Source organism: Macrotis lagotis, chromosome 8, assembly GCF_037893015.1.
Source record: "Macrotis lagotis isolate mMagLag1 chromosome 8, bilby.v1.9.chrom.fasta, whole genome shotgun sequence".
Classification (NCBI taxonomy): Eukaryota; Metazoa; Chordata; class Mammalia; order Peramelemorphia; family Peramelidae; genus Macrotis; species Macrotis lagotis.
In genome coordinates this window covers 194307154-194328209 of record NC_133665.1, presented here as the reverse complement: position 1 = coordinate 194328209, position 21056 = coordinate 194307154, and the positions used below count along the sequence as shown (strand labels likewise).

Sequence of the window (21056 nt, the reverse complement as noted above, 5' to 3'; positions counted from 1 at the left end):
TACATGCTGCTCAGGACAGGGAAATGGTCAAGGAGGAGGGACAGTATGTTCTTGGATTGGCCCAAGCAGGGCCCTTTCCCTGCAAGGTACCTTTGTGGCCACCATCGTAGAAGGGAAGTCATTAGAGATCTACATCCTGATGTAGCATTGTTTGGGGAGGCCAAGACCCTATGCACACTTGGGACACGCCATTCTGCCTGACAGATGACCAGGCCCAGGAGCATCTCTCCATGTTCCTTCAGGGCACACAAAACAGGATAAGCCCCCTAGGGACTTCAGATCTTGTCTCCAGGGTTCTTGGTCCCCAGGCCTACCAAAGCTCTTTTCCAGCTGTGACCTGAAAGGCCAGGCAGGGTCAGGGCTTCCTTTAGTATCCTCCTTCTTCAACCCCACCCAGAATTGGAGTGCCCTGGCTCTCCTAGCTTCTTCCCTTACCCTCCCTAAAGGTCAGGAAAGGATCTGATAAACTAATTCACACTCAAGTGTTAAAGCCTGATAATGGCTTCAGGAAGGGGCCTGGGCGGTATTCTCACAGAATAATGGAGCCATGTGGTCTTAGATATGTCCACCATCTTTTCTTCTTCAACTTGGCCAGATACATGAAGACCTTCCTGGTTCCCCAGCTGTTTGTGACCCCCCCACCCCACTCCTTATACATGCACATGTTGCATCCTGTTCCTTGAGAACAGGGATGCTTTTGTTTATCTGAGTGTCGCCAGTGACTGGCTCCAGGAGGTGCTCAGTAAATGCTTGTGACTTGATCGGAAGGCTCTTAGGAATCACCTAGCCTTAAGCTACTCACAGAAAGGTTACCTCCAGAAGGAAGGCCCCCACTGTCCAACCAGGTTGCTGCAGGATTATAGGAGAGAGGACAACGGGCCAAGGCTTGGATTGATTATTCACCAAGCGATCCCAAAGCTGCAAGGGCCCCAGGGTTCTTCCAGGGGAAGGCTGGGGATCTCTGGGCCCCCATCTTGGAGCACTATGTTCACTTTGGGAAGGACATTGGTCATCTGGCCTAGCCAGAGGCCAAAGAGAGGGCCACAAGAAACCCATGTCACCCAGCAATCTCTAGGACCTAGTTGAGAAGAACTTAGGCAGGTGGGGAGCAAGACTAGGGCCTCTGGTTGCCCAAACTGACAGGTGGGGGGCTGGCACTTTGGATCCTATAGGCCAGAACTTGGGGGGAAGTGATCTCTAACATTAGATATTGAGGCACTGAGACAGGACTTGTGTAGGACCCAGGGGAATGACCATGAGCTGAGTCAGGAGGCCTGGGTTCAAATCCCACATCTGTCTTTTACTATCTGGGTCACCTTGGGAAAGGGATTTCACTATCTGAACCCCATTTCCTCAAGGGTAACACATAAACTACACACACACACACACACACACACACACACACACACACACACACACACACACACGGTGTTTCTCCTGTTGAGTAGAACGATGTCTCCCAGGGGCTCCAGACAGAGCTATGACCGGCAGGAGGGGATGTTAAGGAAGAGGTGTCATCCCCTCCTGTTTCTCCCTCAGAGTTTCCCCAGGAGGTTCCCTTTGAGATCCCTCATTTCCACATTCCTTCTGGAGCTGTTCTTCCTTGCTCCCCCTCCCTAAGTTGTTGCCTGGTTGGGTCCTAGTTCCATAGAATCATGGAGGCTCAGAGATGAAAGTCACAAGCAGCTTCTGGTCCAAAAGCAACCTGATTAGAAATCCCTCCCCCCCACCCAGCATCCCTTAGAAGTCGTCATTCAGTCTTCCCTTGGAGATCTCCAGAGATGGGGAGCTCACTACTTTCTAAGACAGCCCAATCCACTGAACTTTCTTTGGCCAAGTTCCCCCATGTGTCCTTTGCTGATCCCTTCCCCTCAACCTCCCATCTCCTTCCCAAATAAGCTTTCCCTAGCATGCGTCCTAGGGTTTCAGTGGGAGCAGAGAAAGTGGGGAGGAGAGTGGAGACAGGAAAGAAGGAAGAAGGGGGTTCTAGGCCCTCGGAGGCAACCTGCCAACTCTGGATAATCCCCATCATCCTGTAGCCCACATGAAGACACCCGGTGAGGAGCTGGAGGTGGAAGTGAAGGCCATATCCCAGGCCGCCTCAGGCTTCCTCTGGATGGGAGGCGCTAGACAAAAGCCAGAAGGCTGGGGGTGTTCAATATTCATACATCTTTATTTGTTCGTGTGATTTCAATTCCAACGAGGCAACAGTTGCCACAGAGGCAGAGACAGGGGCCCACCGACTGGAAGTGAGGAAGAGAAGGGGCTAGGCCATAAAGTATGGTTTCTTCCCCCAGTCCTGTGATCAGGAAACTCCTGACCCAAGCAGGCGGGGGAGGGGGACAGAGGTTCAGAATGCCCTTTCTCTTTGCCCAGGGTCTGGGGCATCAGCACTCAATGGTCAGGAGCCTTGAGTCCTAGTCCCTGCCCGCCCGAGCTCCCTGGGCACCTAGTCTCAGTGGCCTCATCTGTCCAATGGGTATATGTGTGATAGTGCAGAGCAGCAAAGGGAAAGACTGCAATGGCTGGGAGGTTGCCACCCCCGGGTCCTGGACTGAGTGTCTCCACCTCCTCTGATGCCTGGGGATGGGGAGGCCTGGCTGCTTGTGGAGAAGGGGGCAGGGAAGCAAGGGAAGGAGGTGGTTGGGGGAATGGGCCCCCCTTGGGGCCCGCGTCTGCCCTGATGGAACTGCCTGTCTCTTCGGGCTGTGTAGACCCTGCTGGAAGGTTGGTGGGAAGGGAGCAGGGAGACAGGCTGACCTGAGGGGTGGCTTCTTGCCTCTAACAGCCGGGGTCCCTGAGGGGAGCCCCCTGGAGCAGCTCCCAGTAGACAGATGGGCCCTGGGGCAGGGGAAGGTCATTCAGGCCTGCCTTGGCCCAAAGGTGCCCATCCTCAGTGGGGCAGAGGGGTCTGACCATGAGCTTGGTCTGGTCTACACTGGCAAAAGGAAATGGAGGGTGGAAGCTCAGGCTTTGTGGGGAGACCTTATCTTTGTAATTCACGGGAAAAAAATGCCCTGGACAGGATTATTTCCTGAGGGCCTGTCGAGGGCCCCCAGGATCCTGGTGGGGGCGGGAGAGACCCCGTGTCTGGCCCTGAGCTCTCCTCAACAACCCACTCTCCAAGGTCCCAAAGGCTATGTCAGTAGCTCTAGAAGACGTTTTGGGGGGCAGCCTGTCCGCTGTGCCCACTTCACGGATGGGGCATCTGAGAGCCCTCAAACGGCCGAATTGGGAGCAGGTGGTCCAGTGGGGGGGCACCGGGGGCGGGCAGCTCAGTCCGCGGCCCCGGGGGGCGCCCCCTCCCCTCTCTTGTGTCCCGGGGGTGGGGGGTGGGAAACAAGCAGGAAGGTGCGGAGCCCGGGCACCCAGCTGCAGAACAGGAGGCGGGGAAAGAGAAAGAGAGACGCTGAGAAGCCCGGGGCCCCGGGGCGCCCCCAAAGCCCGGAGGGCCCCCGCCCCCGCCGGCCGAGGCCGCCTCTACTTGGGCTTCATCTCCACTCGCGAGTTGAGGTCCTCGGCCTCCAGGTCATACTCCTCCACCTGGCCGCTGGTCCACACCTTCATGCGCTCGGGCAGCTCGCTGCTGCGGGGGGCCAGGATGAAGTCGTAGATCAGCGCCGCCAGGGCGCCCCCGATGAAGGGCCCCACCCAGAAAATCTGGGAGACCGGGAGCAGAGCTTCAGGGAGGCGCCGGCCGGGCCCCCCGGTCCCCCAGAGTGCCGGCCAGGTCCCCCGGACCCCGCAGAGTGCCGGCCAGGGCCCCCGGACCCCGCAGAGTGCCGGCCAGGGCCCCCGGGCCCCCAGAGTGCCGGCCAGGCCCCCCCCCCGCCCCCCCCCCCCGGGCCCCCCAGAGTGCCGGCCAGGCCCCCCGGCCCCCCAGAGTGCCGGCCAGGCCCCCCCGCCCCCCCCCCGGCCCCCCAGAGTGCCGGCCAGGTCCCCCGGACCCCGCAGAGTGCCGGCCAGGCCCCCCGGACCCCGCAGAGTGCCGGCCAGGCCCCCCCGCCCCCCCAGAGTACCGGCCAGCCCCCCCGGGCCCCCCAGAGTGCCGGCCAGGCCCCCCCCCGCCCCCCCACCCCAGCCCCCCCGGGCACCGGCCACCACTCACCCAGTGGTACTCGAAGTTGTTGGCTATCACCGCCGAGCCGAAGGACCGGGCCGGGTTGATGCCGCAGCCGGTGTAGTCGATCTGGGGGCCAGAGGTTGTGTGTGAGCCGGCGGGGGGCCAGGGGAGGCAGAGACGGAGGGGAGGGAGGAGGCAGAGAGATGGAGATAGAGATAAGAAACTGAGAGAAAAGAAGAAAGAGGAGAGGAAGACAGAGAGGAAGAAGGCAGGGACAGAGAAGGGGGAAACAGCGAAGCAGAGGGATCAGGAGAGAGAGGGAAGGTGGGGCCTGAATGCTCCCTTATCGGGAGCAAAGGCTGGCCCAGCTCTTGGGAGGCCTTAGGAAATGTCACATGTTACCCTGTGGGCCCCTGGACCACTCTTCAGCCGTGCGCCCCTCCTGCCAGCTTACCGCAAGGAGATGGCCCAGGGCCACGGAGAAGCCGATTGCCAACGGAGCGGATCCCGTGAGGTCACGGCGCCTTCGGTCCGTAGTGGCCAGGACACACAGTACCAGCTGCAGGGTGCCGATGATCTCGATGCCCAGCCCCTGGCCTGAATTGACTCCCTTGGCCAGCTGTGAGAGAGAGGGAAGACATGACGGAGTCTCCTAACGAGTGAGACTGAAGCTAGGGAAGCCTGCTTCCCATACTGTTCTTGGATGCCATACCCTTCCCCGCTGATCTCCTACATTGTCCTAAAATGCCCCTTGGTCCAGCCTTGACGGCCACCATCAGTGGTGATTCCCCTCCCCACACCCTCAGCTAGGCTGCAGGATGTATCCAGGGCATCATGGGCAGGAAAGAAGCTGGTCCCATAGGGCAAGGTACCCCACCTGACCCCAACCCAAGTTCCACACCAGCATCAGCCTCAGATGGCCCAGTGGGATGACTCCAAATACCTCCTCCTTTTTCAAGTCCCAACTGTAGCCCCATCCCTCAGAAATCGTCTGACCTCCCACTTCGCTGAGATCACTTCTCACTCCGAGACTGTGGGCAAAGTGCTTCCTGCCTGTGAGGCTCAGTTTCCTCTTCTGTCAAACAAGGACATTGGCCCAATTGACCACGAAGAGTTTTTCCAACTCTAATTCTATTCTTAAGAAAGACATTTGCCTCTGATGTTGCCTCTCTCGTACCACCCACTCTGTCCTTGGACTCCTGCCTTCTGGTGTCACTCCATGGAAACTTCTCTCTCCAATGACTGGTTAACCACCAAGTCCCATAACTTTCCACAGTCCTCATCCTCCTCCCAACTGGGAGCATCTGCTCTCTGGTCTCCCTCTCCCTTGACCTGAGGGGATACTCCTGCCCTCTGACCACTCCTCGCAGTCCTCCCTCAGGATCCTCCTCATGGTGCTCCCTCCAAATCTTGACCCTTTTCTTGGATCCCTCTCCCCCCATCTCTAGCCTCCACCTCTTTCCTGAGCCCTAGACCTGTGTCTCCAGGGCATCCCTAAGCGCTTGCCTGATAGGCACTTTCAACTCCCTGAACTTGGTCCATGCCAGGCTCTTGCATTCTCTTTCCCCTTGGAGTCCCTCATCCAGACTTGACTATTTCTATTGGCCGCTATTCACCTCCTGATCCAATTTGGAAGCTTCCATACTCTAATAAAACATTGCTAGGCGGGACTCGTGTTAGATTCTCTTCTCCACACCCCATCCCATGCTGACTCTTCCCTTCCTCATCCTTTGAAGGCCTCTTCCTCCACGAAGCCTGCCATTGGCCTCCATCTGCCCTTCCTGCATCTCTTAGACTTCCCCAAACTGGTCCTTTGCCCCTCACCCTTCACCTCACTGTTCTGCTTTGGGGTCATCACGGGCATAGTCCTGGCCTAGACTCTGGCTCCAGCTGGCCATCTGAACAGCTTGGATGGAGCTCTCCTCCTCCACCTGGTCTTGGGTGGTCACCCAGAAGTAGCCGGCATCCTACAGGAGCCCAAGTCTTGGACAAAAGACCAGACTGGAGTCCACTGCTCTGCCCATCATGGGCTGCAGTGAAAAGAGAAAGGAACAGGGAGACTAGAACCATGGATTGAACCCCTCTGCAGGCCTGGCTGGGCAGCAGGGGAGTGAGAGGCCCCAGTTCCAGGCCACTCATCTATCCATGGCTTCACCTGTGACTTTGGGACTGGGCCATCTTTGGTTTGGGCAGCTGGGTGGTGCTACAATGGACAAAACACTGGACCGGGTGTCTGAAAGATTTCTCTTCCTGAGTTCGAATCCAGCCTCAGATACTTCCTAGCTATGTGACCCTGGGCAAGTCACTTCACCCTGTCAGTCTCAGTTTTCCCATCTGTAAAATGAGCTGGAGAAGGAAATGGCCAACCACAACAGTATCTGCCAAGCAACCCCCCAGTGGGTCACAGAGTCAGACCCGACAGAAATGACTGAATAGCACACTGTGGGCTTGTCCTGGGATGGCTGGGAGAGAGGCCCGAGCGGTGCTTGGGCGGGCAGGAGGGAGGGACCCTTGTCTAGAGCCAAATGCACATCGCTGCTGATAAAGCTGGCGTCTCAGGCTGGGGAGTAGATGGGGGTATCAGGAGCCAGCAGGGGAGCCCAGGAGCCCAGAGGGAGCGCCCAGGCTGAGCTCATCTGGGTGGGGACAGCTCGGAAGCCATCTGGGGGGGCTGGAAGTGGACGGCAGACAGAGGGGGTGGGGGGTGAGCCAAGACAGGCGGGGGAGCTGTCCACACCCCACCCCTTTCCCGAGGCTCCAGGACCCCTGCCACTTGCCCCTCCCCTTCTCAGGCGCTGTCTCTCACCTGGCTCTGGGTTCTATCTCTCTGTCTGTCTGTTCTCTGTCTGTCTCTCCTCTCTTTCAGCCACATCTGTCTCTCTCCTTGTTCTCAGTTTCTGTGTTCTGTCTCTGCGTGGTCTCTCTCTCTCTCTCTGTCTGTCTGTCTCTCTCTCTCTCTCTCTCTCTGTCTGTCTCTCTGTCTCTTTGTCTCTCTCTGACTCTGACTCTCTCTCTCTGTCTCTCTGACTCTCTCTGACTCTCTCTGACTCTCTCTCTCTCTCTCTCTCTCTCTCTCTCTCTCTCTCTCTCTCTCTCTCTCTCTCTCTCTCTCTCTCTCTCTCTCCCTCTCTCCCTCTCTCCCTCTCTCCCTCCCTCTCTCTCTCTCTCCCTCTGTCCTCTAGGAAATGGAGTCTGGCTGGCATAGACTCTGCCCTGGTTACTTTTAGAAACATGAATCATGGAAAGCAGGAGGGAAAGTGGCGCTGCCGGGAGTGAGCTCATGAGGCTGCTCCCCTGCGACCAGGCGGGACCCCTCCCACTGGAGCTCCATCCTGGCCCTGGCCAGCTCCATTCCCAGAGACAAGTGGAGGGCCGGAGAGCGGTGGAGGGCAGGGGGCCGGGAGGGAGGCAGCTGACCCGGCCATCTAAAGAGCTTGGGTGGAGCTCTCCTCCTCCACTTGGTCCTGCGTGGTCACCCAGAAGCGGCCAGCACCCTGTCTACACTACCCTGGCTCTCCTGGTCCGGGGAACAAGACAGCCTCCTCCAGGAGCCCCCGGACCTCTAGGCCTCCCTAGGATGAGGGGCAGGCTGCTTCCCCCATCCCTCTGCCAGTTTTTGCCGCCTGCACCCTGGGAAGGGTCACCTCACCTCCTGACTTAGAGTCACCTTCCCAAACAATTCTCTTCCCCTCTTTGTTGGGCGACCATGACTCACATCCCTGTCATTCAGCAGCCCCCTGGGATGGCACAGGCTCAGCCTTCCTCCTCTGGGACCAGGCCCAATCCCCTCTAGCAAGCCTTGTGCCGCGGGGTCTGGACCCACTGCCCAACACACCTTGGCTCACCCTTAAGCCAGCAGAGCTTCCCCTGAGAATGCAGCTCTGAGCAGAGGTGGGCCCTGCCAACACTCTGGACTGGAGAGGTAGCTAGGGAGCCCTGGGTGGTCCTGGAGTAGAGGGGTCCCCCCAGCTGCTGCCTGAGCCCAGAAGGTAGCCCCACCCCACCTCCACTTGCTTTGTTATTCCCTGGTAGGGGCTGGGGGCCTGTGGCCTGTCCTCTCCCCCCCTCCCCTTCCTCCTCCTTTCTCTTCTCTTTCCCCAGAATGGCTCTGCTCTGGCCTGCCTGGAGCCTCTCCGTCCCCGGATACCTCTTAGGCCGGTGGCCCCAGGCAGGAACAACACGGCCTCCACTTTCCTGGCTGCCCAGCCTCCCTCCTCTGGGCTCAGGGACCTCACTAATGGCCCCTCTGCCTCACGCGTCATCTTCCATGACTACAAGCAGCCCCGTCTCTGGGTCTAGCACAGCCGAGCCCCGGCAGCCACCGCCCAGCCCACTGGCCACTGGCACGTCCAGCTAGCCCCCCTCCAGAAAGCCTCTCCCGGGGTTGGGGGCATTCCGCCTGGGACCCCGGTAGAAGCCCTCCCAAAGACCATGCCCCTCTCCTGTTCTCTGGGAGAATCCTGGGGGAAAGCAGGGCTGCTCTGGGCCGTGGCTGGGGCCATTTGGCACCCCGAAGGAGCCGGTTTGGCCAGGCAGGTGGCAGGAGCCTCCCCAAGGCTCCCTCTGGGTAGTGCCTCAGGAACAGCCCCAGATCCCATGGGTCTTTGGTGTGACCAGGAAAGCTGAGATGAGGGGCTAAGTGGGGGAAGTCAGGACCCTAATTCTAGCCACTGATTCCCTGGTGTGTGGGACCCAGCAGTGGGAGTGGGGAGGGACCTGCCACCGTCCACATGGGAATGGCACTAGAGGTAAAAGTGACCTACCCAGAAGCCTTGTCTGGGACAACAGCGCCCTAGAACAAAGGTGATCCCTTAATGGAGCATGCTCTGAAGCCATCGCCCTGTCCTCGGCGGGTCATCCACCAGGGCATCACCGTCTGGGGTGGACAAGGAGCCCTGCCCACCAGGCAGATGGGACTCTCTTGCCCCGCCCCCACCTTGTCCTCTGTGACTGTCCGGCTGGGGTGACCAGGGGAGAGGCTGCTCCTACATTGAGCTTCCCATCTGGTTCTAAGGCTTCTGTGTCCCGGGGGTCACTAAAGAGAAGACACTTGTCGCCCGCTGCTCTGTCTTTGGCCTTCACATAGGTTGTTGATCCCATTAGACAGAAGAGAGCCAGAGAAGGGGTCCCTCCCAGAGAACCCTGGCTGAGCCAGTGCCATGGTAGGAGGAGGGGGCGAGGCTCTGGGCAGCCGGGGTTGGCCTGGAGGCAGCTGGCGGCAGCCCTGGCTCTTTGGGACATTTCGAGGTACTCAGATTTTCCTCAATACTCAGAGGGTGGGGCGAGCATTGGCCCCAGGGCCCAGCTCTCCCAGGGCCATCCTAAAGACCGAGAGGCTCTGTTTTCGAGGAACAGAGAAGATGCCTGGAACAACCTGCGCCCTTCCCTCTTGAATCTCCAGGGAGGAAGGAACTGCTGAATGTTAGGGGTCCCACCAGGGGACTGAGTGGGCGAGGATACAACTCTGGGTCACCCAGCATCTCCCCAAGCTCTGCCCTGAGGCCAGGCTCGAGGGAGGACCTCTGGCTTGAACTGAGCCCAGTAGGGCCTGGCACACTAGGCAGGGCCCCCGAGGGTCTTCCTGCACCAGGGAGCTGCTGTGGGGGGCCTCAAGCCCTAGAGGGGCCTGCAAGGGCTGGGCACACACATGTGTTGTCTCTCAGATGGGAGGGGTGCTATTGGGAGCCTGGCCCTGTGCTCTACCCCCAACCCATCCCTTCCTTACCCTCTCCCAGCCCCCTACTCTCAGAAGACTGGACTACAGCAGGCATGGGCATGCCAGCCCATGGCCAACTCTGCATCTGCAGGTGTGACCTCAAGACTTCCAGAACTTCTCCAAGGACAGGGAACTCATTACCTTACAGGAGAGAAAAGGAACTAAGGACCCAAGACCTGAGAAGGGTTGGGATCTGATCTGACTGGAGTGGATGGGGAGGGGGGGCAGGTCTTGGCGGCTCCCGTTGCCTCCCACCAGCACTATTGCCAGAATCTGCTGGGGGTGGGGTGCTGCCTCTCTCTGCTCCAGTCTGTCCTTCTCTCAGTGATTTCCTTAAGACTCGGGTCTCATCAAGTCAGGCCTCCTGCTCAGTAAACCGCTGGCTCCCGATGGCCTCCAGAATCCAACAGAGAACCCGCTCCACAGCCCTTCACAGCCCCCCCAGCAGTCCTGTCTGCCCAGTGACTCTCCGTCTCCCCCCTCCAGCCCTTTGCCTTGGCTGTGTCTCTGCCTCCGGCTCCTCTTCAAGGCTCACCTTCTGCAGCCCTTCCCAGTCCTCCCAGTTACCGTCCCCCCTGAGGTTTGCTCAAGTTTCTCCAGTTTCTCCTGGTGTTCACATCTTGGCTCCCCACTAGAGGGGAAGCTCCTTGAGGGCAGGGACTCTATTTTACCTCTGTGCGCTCAGCATTTAGTACACTGTGCCTGAGACAGTGGATTTGTAATCACTGTTGACCAACTAGACTTGGGTTCGAGTCCCTCCTGGCCTTGGGAAGACCCATCATCTTCCCGAGCCTCAGTTTCCCCGTCAGTAAAAAGGGGATTAGACAAGAGCCCTGGGCGGCTTCCCAGCTCCAGATCTGGGACTGTTTCAAGCTCTGACAGGAAGGAATTAGAGGCTCCTCTGCTGAAGGGAATCGGGGAACGCAGTGGGTCCCCCGGAGACCGGCCTCGGCCGCGGGATGGGGGGGCCCTGCCTGGGAGGGGCCGCGTTGCCTTGGACACCCCGCTGTGTTTGGGCTCGGAGAGCCTGAGATATGTAATTAGTGTTTCCAATCAGAAACAGATGGGGAAAATGAGCAACAGACGACATTTTGTGGTAAAGGTTCATTTATGACGGAAAAAATGTGGAGCCGCCCCCCGGGGCCCACACTTCCTCAGCCCCCGACTCCTCAGGCCTCCCCCCCCCCCCGCCTTTCTGTCTCCTCCCTCCTCGTCCTCCCCCTCCCCTCCCCTCTCCTTCCTTCCTCTCCCCCTTCTCTCTCCTCTCTTTCCTTTCCTCTCCCATCACCACCACCACCGGGCACTACCCCCAGGCTGGAGGAGAAGGTGAGGATGGTGCTCGCTCACACCTCTCGCCCTCTTCCCCCCCCCCCGTCGCCCCCTAGGTTGGGCCCCAGCCTCCGGGGCTCTGCGCCCCTGGAAAGCCTACCCTGGCTGGACCCATCCTCCAGGAGAGCAGCCTCCAACAGGGTCTGCTGGTTCCCGGGGGAGCCTGTGCCCACGTTCTTGGAGGGCCCTGGCCACGCATGTCTGACTCTGGGGGGCCTTGAGTCCTGCCTTGCCGGGCGGCGGCACCAGGCCTGCAGCACCCTGTGAGGCGGGAGTGGACCCGGCCTGGCCAGGGCCCTGAGGCCCTTCATGGAACAGGGGATGGGGGGCTCTAGAGTCCGCTAAGCACCCGGCACAGCAGGGACTGGACAGCTGCTCACTCACTCTCACACACTCACACTGGTGCACACTCACACACATGCTCACACTGGTGTACACTCACACACACTCACATGGGTGTACACTCACTCACACACTCACATGGGTGTATACTCACACACACTCACATTGGTGTACACTCACACACACTCACATGGGTGTACACTCACTTGCTCACACTCATGCACACTCACACTGGTGCACACTCACACACACTCACACTGGTGTATACTCTCACACACTCACATGGGTGTACACTCACACACACTCACATTGGTGTACACTCACACACACTCACATGGGTGTACACTCACTCGCTCACACACTCATGCACACTCACACCGGTGCACACTCACACACACTCACATTGGTGTACACTCACACACACTCGCACAGGTGTACACTCACACACACACTTGCACTGGTGCACACTCACACTGGTGTACACTCACATACACACTCACAACTCACACCGGTGTACACTCACACACACTCATGCACACTCACACTCACTCACACACACTTGTGCACACTCACACTGGTGTACACTCACATGGGTGTACACTCACATACACACTCACACACTCACAGCAGTGTACACTCACACACACACTCATGCACACTCACACTCACTCACACACACTCGTGCACACTCACACTGATGTACACTCACACACACTCACATGGGTGTACACTCACTCGCTCACACACTCACACTGGTGTACACTCACACACACTCACATTGGTGTACACTCACACACACTTACACGGGTGTACACTCACACACACACTTGCACTGGTGCACACTCACACTGGTGTACACTCACATACACACTCACAACTCACACCGGTGTACACTCACACACACTCATGCACACTCACACTCACTCACACACTTGTGCACACTCACACTGGTGTACACTCACATGGGTGTACACTCACATACACACTCACACACTCACAGCAGTGTACACTCACTCACACACACACTCATGCACACTCACACTCACTCACACACACTCGTGCACACTCACACTGGTGTACACTCACACACACTCACATGGGTGTACACTCACTCACACACTCACACTCGTGCACACTCACATCTGCACTCAGGCACACACACACTCACACACACATTCTCACACACTGGAGACTCAAGTCAAGAGAATCCTCCCCAGTGGCTCCACATGAGAGGAAGCTGAATCTCAGAGAGGATGCCGGGTCGGCCCAGAGCTGACCGTCACAGGGAGAGGCCACTCACTGTGCCCGGTGCCCAGGGAGCCCCCCAGAGGTGGGCACCTCAGTGATCTACCCCTTGGACACACTTCTGAACTGGACCCAGTGCAGACTGAGAGTGTGGCCGCCCTGGGAGTCTAGTATACACCAGGTGCTTAATTAATGCTTGTTGCCAGAGATGTCAGTGGATCGGCAATGACTCACGTGTCAAGGAAGGACCTAAGAACACCTGGAAAGCACAGCCTTCCCAGGACCCTTCAAAGCACTTCCAGATCTCTCATCGGGCATCAGTAGCCTCACTTTACAGAGGAGGAGACTGAGGTCAGAGAGTCACACAAGTCTCAGTGGCAGAGCTGGGGCAGGGCCCACAATTCCATGCTGCCCTTGACCTCCTTTGATTCATTTTCAAATGAATCTCGCCCAGACCAGATCAGACAGAGGGATCGTGGGCTTTAGAGAGGGGAACACGGAGAGGTCAGCTGGTCTGCCCTTGATGCCAAGGAGCTTGGTCCGGAGAGCTAAAGTGGACCCTGCTGGTGGGCAGCACCCGTCCAGATGTGGCACGCGGCCCCAGCCACCACCCTGCAGGGGCGTTGGCTCCTCCATGACTCATGGGGGAGAAAGTCCCCCACCTCCTGACTCACTCAAACCACTTCCTCCAGCTTCCTTCTGTCCATTTTCTGGAAACCACCAGCCCAGAGCCTGAGGGGCAGGTGGGGGGCACCAGTGTGGGGCCCTCTGCAGACAACTGGAGACCTTCTTAGGGCCACGCTGCCCCCACCTTCTCATCCTGCCCACCCCACCCAGCTTCTTCTGGCCCCAGGGGCTCACTCTGCGAGACCCAGAGAGGCTCCAGAGGGGCCAAAGCTGATCAGGGTCGCACAGGAGCAGCCCCACTCGACATGGCCTGGGGCCCCTCATTCCCATCCCTTTCTGGCAAACATCTCTCTAGCAGCAGAAAATTCCACTCTCTGGCCCGAAGGGCTTTATTTTGTGAGAAGTCACAACAAGAAGTTTCTTGTGGAAGGATGAGGGGCTCCCAGAGAGCCAGGGGGACTTCCTTCCAGGGAAGCCTGGCCTTGCTGGGAGGGTCCCTGACCCCCAACCTGCTCCTCACCAACCAGCCACTGCCTGGCCCAAGAGGTGCCGAAGCTGCCCAGAGCCCCTTCTTAAAAGGGATCTCAGCCAGATCAGAACAAAGGGAAGGATCAAGGGCTCGGGGAAGGGGCCTAAGAGGTCAGCCAGCCTCATTTTACAGATGGCACAACTGAGGCCCTGGGAGAGCAATGCCTTGGCTCAAGACATGCAGGTGGCAGAGCCAGATCCCAGCCCAAGTCTGCCGCTAACCTTGGTGTTTTTCCATTGTTGGGTCACGAGGCCCCCAACAATCAGGGAATGAATTTCTCAGATGCCTTCCTCCAGTTGGGGAGGAGGGAGCCAAGGCAAGGCTACCAGAGGGTCCTTCCAGGGGCAAAGGATGCGGCCGCTGGAGCAGGGCGGGGCCTCCCAGAGTGGCACTGGGCAGGTGCCCACGCCCACCCTCCTGCCAGTGGCTCAGGGTTCTATGCCTGTTCCACAGATGAGAGCACTGAGGCTCAGGGCAATGAAGGGCCTCTTATAGAAGGTCCCTAAGAGTCCAAGATGGAACTCCCACCCAGTCCATTGGAGGAGGCTTGGGAGATGGCAGCCGGGAGTAAGTGATGGAGAATCTGCACCTAAGGTGGTCCTCTAACTCCAGAGAAAGGATCCTCTCCCTCATTAGGCAAGCTAAGAGGAACCACAGTGCCTTGAGCCCCAGGCCTGGATTCAGGAAGTCCTGTGTTCAAATCTAGCTTAGATCCATCTGAGCCATGTGGCCTGGGCAAGTTGCTTCAACTCTATCTGCCTCAGTTTACTCATCTGTTAACTGACCAGCATCTAAACCCCAGGCTTGTGAAAATCAAATGAGATCATATTTGCACCATGTCCACAGTAGATGCTCTAGAAATATTAGTTGTTTCATCACCATCATCACCATCATCATCATCATCATCACCATTGCCTCAAGCTCCCTAGTGCTCAGGACAAAAGGCCCCTGGTGCTGTTTGTGTGCTCCGGTCCCAGGGGCCACCCAGGGCCCCAGCCCCGCAGAAAGGGCTGAAGCTCTCAGTCCTGGTCACCCAATTGGTTGATGCATTGCTTAATTTAAATCTTAGGTTTGGAGATTTAGGAACTCCAACAGAGAAGTGACCTTTCTGCAGGGCTGTCTAGGGGTATTTGGTGTGTCAGCCAACTATCATTTATGAAGGCCTACTACGTGGTTGGCACTGGGGGGCCAAAGGAAGGGCAGATCAGTCTCCCTGCCCTCAAATTGCTTCAGGGTGGGGAGGGGGCAGCATGTAAACAGTTACGTGGAAGCAAGCTGCCACAGGCTCCCCAAGAAGGGAAATCGGGGGTTGGAGATGGAGGGGAGCATTCCAGGCAGGGAGAGCTTGTCTCCCCTGTGCTGCTGAGAGGGTCTTCCTTCCTTTGGGGACCCTGCCTCTCCCTCCTCCTAACAGTAGGCAGGAGAGGAAGTCAAGGTGTCCAGGAAGCTGGAGGGACATGGGCCTGAGCCTGGTATGGCCAGAGTCCAGGCCTGCCTGGGGCCACTGCCCAGGGGTCTTCTCCATTCTGGGGGGGCGGCTTTTCTCTCCAGCTACAAAGGCCAGCTTGCCTGTCCCCAGAGGGGATAGCTCAGTCCATCCACAAGCTTCTTTTTACTCGGGGGGCAGGGGGGTAGCCTGTGACCATGTGGAGCTGAGTCAGCATGCTGAACTTGGATCTCCCTACCACCACCCTTGGGAGCCCCCAAGTGGGAATATCTCTCCGGTACATAGGGGAAGGAGCCTCTCAGCCCCTGCCCCCCAGGGCTATCCCGATCCAGAGAGAACCCCACAAATGTGGGGGGGACCCTCTGAGCCAGAGGGGAGCCTTGGGATGCCAGGAGGAGGCTCTGAGAAGTGGGATGGTCAGATGCAAGAATAGGAGGATGTCCCAAGCACACAGAAGGCTGCGAGCAAATGCAGGGAGGCTAGAGGGAAGTCCTGGGGACAGTGGACCCCAGAGGAGAGGTCAAGCTCTGGGCGCCAGGCAGGGCCCCGGGGAACTGCTCCCTCCAAGGGCGGGTGTGGACGATGAACGTCTCCAGCCAGCTCTTCCCAACCAGCTCGGCGGCCCTCTCTCCCATCACATCTGCTCCCCATTGCCAGCTATCTGGTCCCCAGACCCTCCTTCCAGAATCTTCCTTGGCTCCTGGAAGTCAGCCGCGAGTTCAGAGAGTGTGCGGCCGGCCTCTGCTGGGCTGCAAATTCTCCTCCAGGTAATCATTGACAGGGAGGACAGCTAGAAATGCCCTCCTCCCCCCGTGTCTCTTCTGCCCTGCCCATCCCGCTCTGGCATGCCCCCCAAAGCACCCAGGGCATCTGGGGATAAAGGGCCTCGGGCAAGTTGCTCTGCCCCCAGCCCAGGAGAAAGCAGGGCAGGGGGTGCGCCGTGAGCCAGAAAGGTGCATTCCGAGGGGCCGCCCCTGCCAGCCCCCCTCCGGTCCCAAGAGAGGGCAGGGGCTGTGTCCCTGGGAGAAGCCCAGGGAGGCTCCCGCTCCCTCCTAGCTCAGACTCCCTGCCCAACTCCCCTCTTGGCAGTGAGGAGGGCACCGAGGCCGCCCAGAGAGGGAGAGAGGAGTCTGGCCCCCACAGTGCCGCCGTTTCCTCCCCTCCCCTCGGCGCGATAGAGGCTCCCCACCCCGCCCACCCCACCCTCTTTCCTGGCGGGGCTCCCTTGGGTCTAACTGATGCGCAGCCGAAGCCTCCTGAGGAGTGGGCTTGCTCCACCACCCACCCCGAGAGGAAATAGCCAAGGTGCGCCTGGAGCCTGGACCTGGCTGGATGACCCTGGTCAAGTGCCTTATCCTGCCAGCTCCCTTCCAGCACCTTCCATTGGCAGAGACGCTGCCCGGTGCCTAAGCCAGCCTGGAGCTGGGGGCTGGGGGCACAGGGAGCCCAGGCTCGCAGAGACCCGGGGGGGGTGCGCCAGCCGGCCAGGACCTGCCTCTGCCTTGGAGGTGGCCCCCACGTTCCGGCTGAAGTCCAAACTCCAGCCAGCGGGGCCTTGGCGAGCTAATCTTCAAGCCTGGGCCCGAGGCGTTAATGAGTGGCCTGGGCAGGTGCTGGCCAGCCGCGCCGAGTGCTAAGCATTGCCGGCCTCGGGGCCGCCCGCCGGGCTTGATTAACAGGGCTGCAGCCTCTTTGTTCCCCCAGGGCTGGCCTCCGGCCAGGGCTTCCTCAGAGGCCCCGGCGGCTGGAGCTGACACGCTCGCTCACACGCACACACCTGTCTCCTTACAATCTGGAAACCTGGGGAACATTCCTCTCGTCCCCCGCTCATTAAGCGAAGAAGCTCAGCCCCGCCCCCAGCTTCTCAGCCGGGCTTCTTTGGGGTCCCGACCCCACCCAGGGCAGATCCTGCTCCTCTTTCTTCTCTGGACTCGGGTCCTCCCTAGGAGACCTGCGGGCGATGGGTCTGGACCAGGTCAGAGGGCACAAGGACGTGTCTTGGCTCTGATGCACAACCGGCGAGACCTTGGACCAGCCACTGCTTCTTGGGTCCCAGAGTCCTCATCTCTAGGAGGGGATGCTCTCCCGGTCTCTGACCTCCTATCGTCTTTGAGTTCCTGGACCACCTTCCTGACTCTCTGCCCCCCACCCAGATCATTTCTGACTCATCCCCCATGACTTGGCCCCCTGCCCACCACGCTGCCAGGTTCCTGGGATGTGATGTGGGCATGGCGGGGGCATTTTCGGGTCTGTCCCTGTCTATCCGGGTGTCCCAGGAGGCGGGCAGGACAGAGTCTGCAGACAGTTGTCACCAGCTGGTTTGACTTTGGGCTGTTCTCAGACCCCCTCCATTAAAGACCGCCTCAAGCTGAACCTCTCAACAAAAAGCGCCCCTACCCTGTAAACGGCTTCTGGGCCTTGGGGAAGGGTCTCAGGGGGATGCCTGTGTCTAGGGAGGGATAGAGGTGACGCCGGAGGGGGGGGGAGTCATCCTCGGACCCAGGGCGTCCCTTGGGTGAGAGCCAGACCCCGTAATGGGATTTCAGTGACAGCCTGTTGGCTCCCTTGCCCTGGGTGTGCCACACTTCACTGTCCTCCGGGGGGCCCAGGAGCAGCTTAGAGCCAAGGAGAAGCGGCCAGGAGGGACCCCGCCCACAGTCCCCCCCCACCCGGCAGGCGGCAAGCCCGGGGCTGCTGTCAGCTCCCCCACTCAAGCCTCCCGGGGGGTTCTGGCTGCACCCTGGCCCTCCTGTCTGGGGCGGCTCAGGAGCTGCCGAATGAGCCCCCTTAAGGCAGATGGGGAACTCCCCCAGTCCGCCTTCCCAGCCTCATCCCCATCAGAACCTCTCCACACCAAACCAGAACTCGGGCAACAAACAGGAGTTTGGAAGCTCCTTACACAGGGAAACCCAGGTGCCAAGGAAGGGGGCAGGAGGGCAGCAGCCCCCCTCTCAGCTACACGGAGGTGTGGACCAGGAGGGGAAAGGCTGAGGTCAGACAGGGTCATGGTTTTCAAATGACTCAGCTGTTTGACCCAATTGGGCCAGATGGTGTTTTTCTCCTCCAGGCTTGGTGGGTGGGTGCACGTGGACATTTTAGGGTCAGGGGCTCAGCAGCACCAGGGAAGCAAGATGCCCCCGTCACCACCACGGTCTCCGAGGGCAGCCAGGCCCCCAATGAGCCACATGTGGAGGAGGGAGCCCTGAACCACTGAGGAATCAGCCCCTTGGCCGTCTAAACCTACAATGGCCCACCCCCTTCAAGGCCAGATCCTGGGCCAGCATGTGCTGGGGTCGCCCTACTCTTAAAGAAAGCTCTGGACAGCACCCCTAGCCAAGCTCTGGTCCGCCTCATGATGGGAGACCTCGGGGCCAGTCTCTCCTCGAGGGCAGTCTCCGCCCCCCAAGGTCCCCACTTACCGTGTTGAGCCCCAGGGAGTTGCCAGGGAGGTTGGACGTGATGCCCGAGAGGATGGCGGTAGCCACAATGGCACCCACAGACTGGGCGATGATGTACATGATGGCCCGCAGGATGCTGATCTGGCAGCTGAGCAGGAGCCCCAGGGTGACGGCCGGGTTGAGGTGGGCACCACTGATGTGGCCCACGCTCTGTGCCAGCGTGGCGATGCTGAGCCCGAAGGCCAGGGAGACCTTCACGTTGTCCTGGATGGCCCCGGACGTCTTGTTGCCCTCCACGGGGTAGTTGTAGCCCAGAGCTGAGCCGATGCTGATGAACACAAAGAGGATCATGGCCAAGAACTCGGCCACCACTGCCCTCCAGAAGAGCTTCTTCTTGAACTCGCTGGCCATGGTGCCCAGCTGCCACCTGCCTTACTCTGCTCTTGCCCTGCCCTGCCTCGGGGGTCACAGCCGACCTTGCCTTCCGAGTCGGAGCAGTGTCTGGAGAGCAGCCCGCCTTCTGGGGCTATTTATAGGGCCCTTGGGGGGCGGGCAGGGAGAGAGGAGGAGGAGGAGGGAGAGGGTGTAGCACAAAAGGAGGAAGGCTTGGCTTTCCTTGGGGGCCGGCCGGTCGGCTGGTGGGAGGAGGGAGGCAGGAGGAAAGATGGATGGAGACTGAAGGCTGCCAACTCTTGGGGTTTTTTCCTTCCTTCTCCTCCCCTCCCTTCCCACTCAGCCTGGGGAGGGCTCCCCAGCTGCTGAGACCAGCCAGCCCGGGCTGGGGCTGGGGCTGGGGCTGGGGGAAGGGCTGAGCTGGGGCTGGAGCTGGGGCTGGGGCTGGGGCTGGGGCAGGGGCTGGGGCTGGGGCAGGGGCTGGGGCAGGGGCTGGGGCTGGGGCAGGGCAGGGGCTGGGGCTGGGGCTGGGGCAGGGGCTGGGGCAGGGGCTGGGGCTGGGGCAGGGCAGGGGCTGGAGCTGAGGTAGGGGCTAGGGCTGGGGCTGGGGCAGGGCAGGGGCTGGGGCAGGGCAGGGGCTGAGGCTGGCAGCTCTAATAGACTTTCTGAATTTCTCCTCAACGACCTCTTGCTGCAGGCCGAGGAATGCCAGCATGCCTCCCTGCTGGGGTTCCTCCCCCTCCCCAGAACCTGGCCACCCCCCTTCTTCAGAGTGCAGCCTGGTAGCCTTGGCCCCAGGGTGCCCTCTCCTCTGGGGGTGAGCCCTGCTCCCCGCTGCCCGTTACTTGGATGGAAGCCCAGTCCCGGGGTTTCTTGGTCAGGCCAGGCTGCTGGGGGTGGAGGGGAGGAGGGGCAGGTCCATGGCAGGCCCAGCTCTCACCCCGAGCCCCCACAGGCAAGAAACCAGGTCAGGGTCGCTCCCCTCCTCCCCTCCCCTGCCCTCCCCTGCCCCGCTTTCCCCCAGCTTGGAGCAGGGCTGGCCAAGGCTGGCTGAGGGAGCCCTCCATCCCCGCCTGCCCGGTGGACAGCGCCATGGCTAGGAAGAGGGTCGGTCCCACCACCCAAAGGCTGCTGCTGCAGGCCCACCCTCCAGGCGCACCGGATAGAATGCACTTGTTTCCTGGCCCGAGAAAGGCAGCCCTTCGGCCATCTCCAGGGAGACTGGCCCGAGGCTGGGGCTGGAGTTGGGACTGGGCGGAGAAAAGAGAAAGGGGAGGGAGGAAAGAGGAAGGAGGAAGGAAGCCAAGGAGGAGGGAGGGGAGAGGAAGCCAGGTGAGGAAGGCCGGGGGGAAGCAGAGAGGAAAGGAGGAGGGGAGAGAGCAGAAGAAAGAGCGGCCGGCCTAGACGCTTACTAGTGGTGTGACCCTGGGCAAGTCACTTCACCCAGTTTGCCTCGCTTTTCCCTTCTGTCAAATGAGCTGGAGGAAGAAAGGGCAAAGCACTCCAGGATCTCTGCCAAGAAAACCCCGCATGGGTCAGGGGCCCTCGGGCCGGCGAGCACACCTGAGCCCCAGCACTCAAGGCGGGCGTGGGGACCAGATGAGATCACGATTGTAAAACACTTGGGTCCGACCCAGAGGAGCTGATATAGGAACACTGAAGAGAAGAGAGAGGGAGAGAAATGAAAAGACCCGGGGCCAGAGGAGTGGAGACGGCAAGGAGCACGCGAGTGCAAGTGAGCACGGGGGTGGGGGGAGGCTCAGCCTCACTGGACATGGGCGGGGGGCAGCCCCCCGGGGAGAAAGGGGGAACTTCTAGTGGAACAAGCCTTGTCCCCTGGAGAATCAGAAGCTGCTCTACAGGAGGGTAAGTGTTGCCCAGCCCCTTGAAATGGGGGAGATGAGGAAACCAAGAAGGGGAAAAGAGAGGATGACTGGGCAACTGTGATGGGGGGGGCAGAAGGGAAG

General features: G+C 59.8%; 1 protein-coding gene across 1 annotated transcript; it reads right to left on the bottom strand.

Annotated features, from left to right (window-relative positions):
* Window positions 1–2154: 2154 nt before the first annotated feature.
* Window positions 2155–19453, bottom strand: AQP1 (aquaporin 1 (Colton blood group)). The gene is made up of 4 exons (XM_074199280.1): window positions 18718–19453; window positions 4518–4682; window positions 4109–4189; window positions 2155–3660 (listed from the first exon to the last, which is right to left on the bottom strand). Exons 1-4 carry the CDS (start codon window positions 19105–19107, stop codon window positions 3481–3483), a joined length of 816 nt encoding a protein of 271 aa, XP_074055381.1. The 5' UTR covers window positions 19108–19453; the 3' UTR covers window positions 2155–3480.
* Window positions 19454–21056: the final 1603 nt, after the last annotated feature.

What these genes read in the sequence shown, in the direction of transcription:
- AQP1 (XM_074199280.1), bottom strand. Translation starts at nt 19,107, where the DNA reads ATGGCCAGCGAGTTCAAGAAGAAGCTCTTCTGGAGGGCAGTGGTGGCC. An exon ending in ACTCCCTGGGGCTCAACACG is followed by an intron (nt 4,683 to 18,717) that starts GTAAGTGGGGAC and finishes TCTCTCTCACAG; the next exon opens with CTGGCCAAGGGAGTCAATTC. An exon ending in ACAACTTCGAGTACCACTGG is followed by an intron (nt 3,661 to 4,108) that starts GTGAGTGGTGGC and finishes CCGGTCTCCCAG; the next exon opens with ATTTTCTGGGTGGGGCCCTT.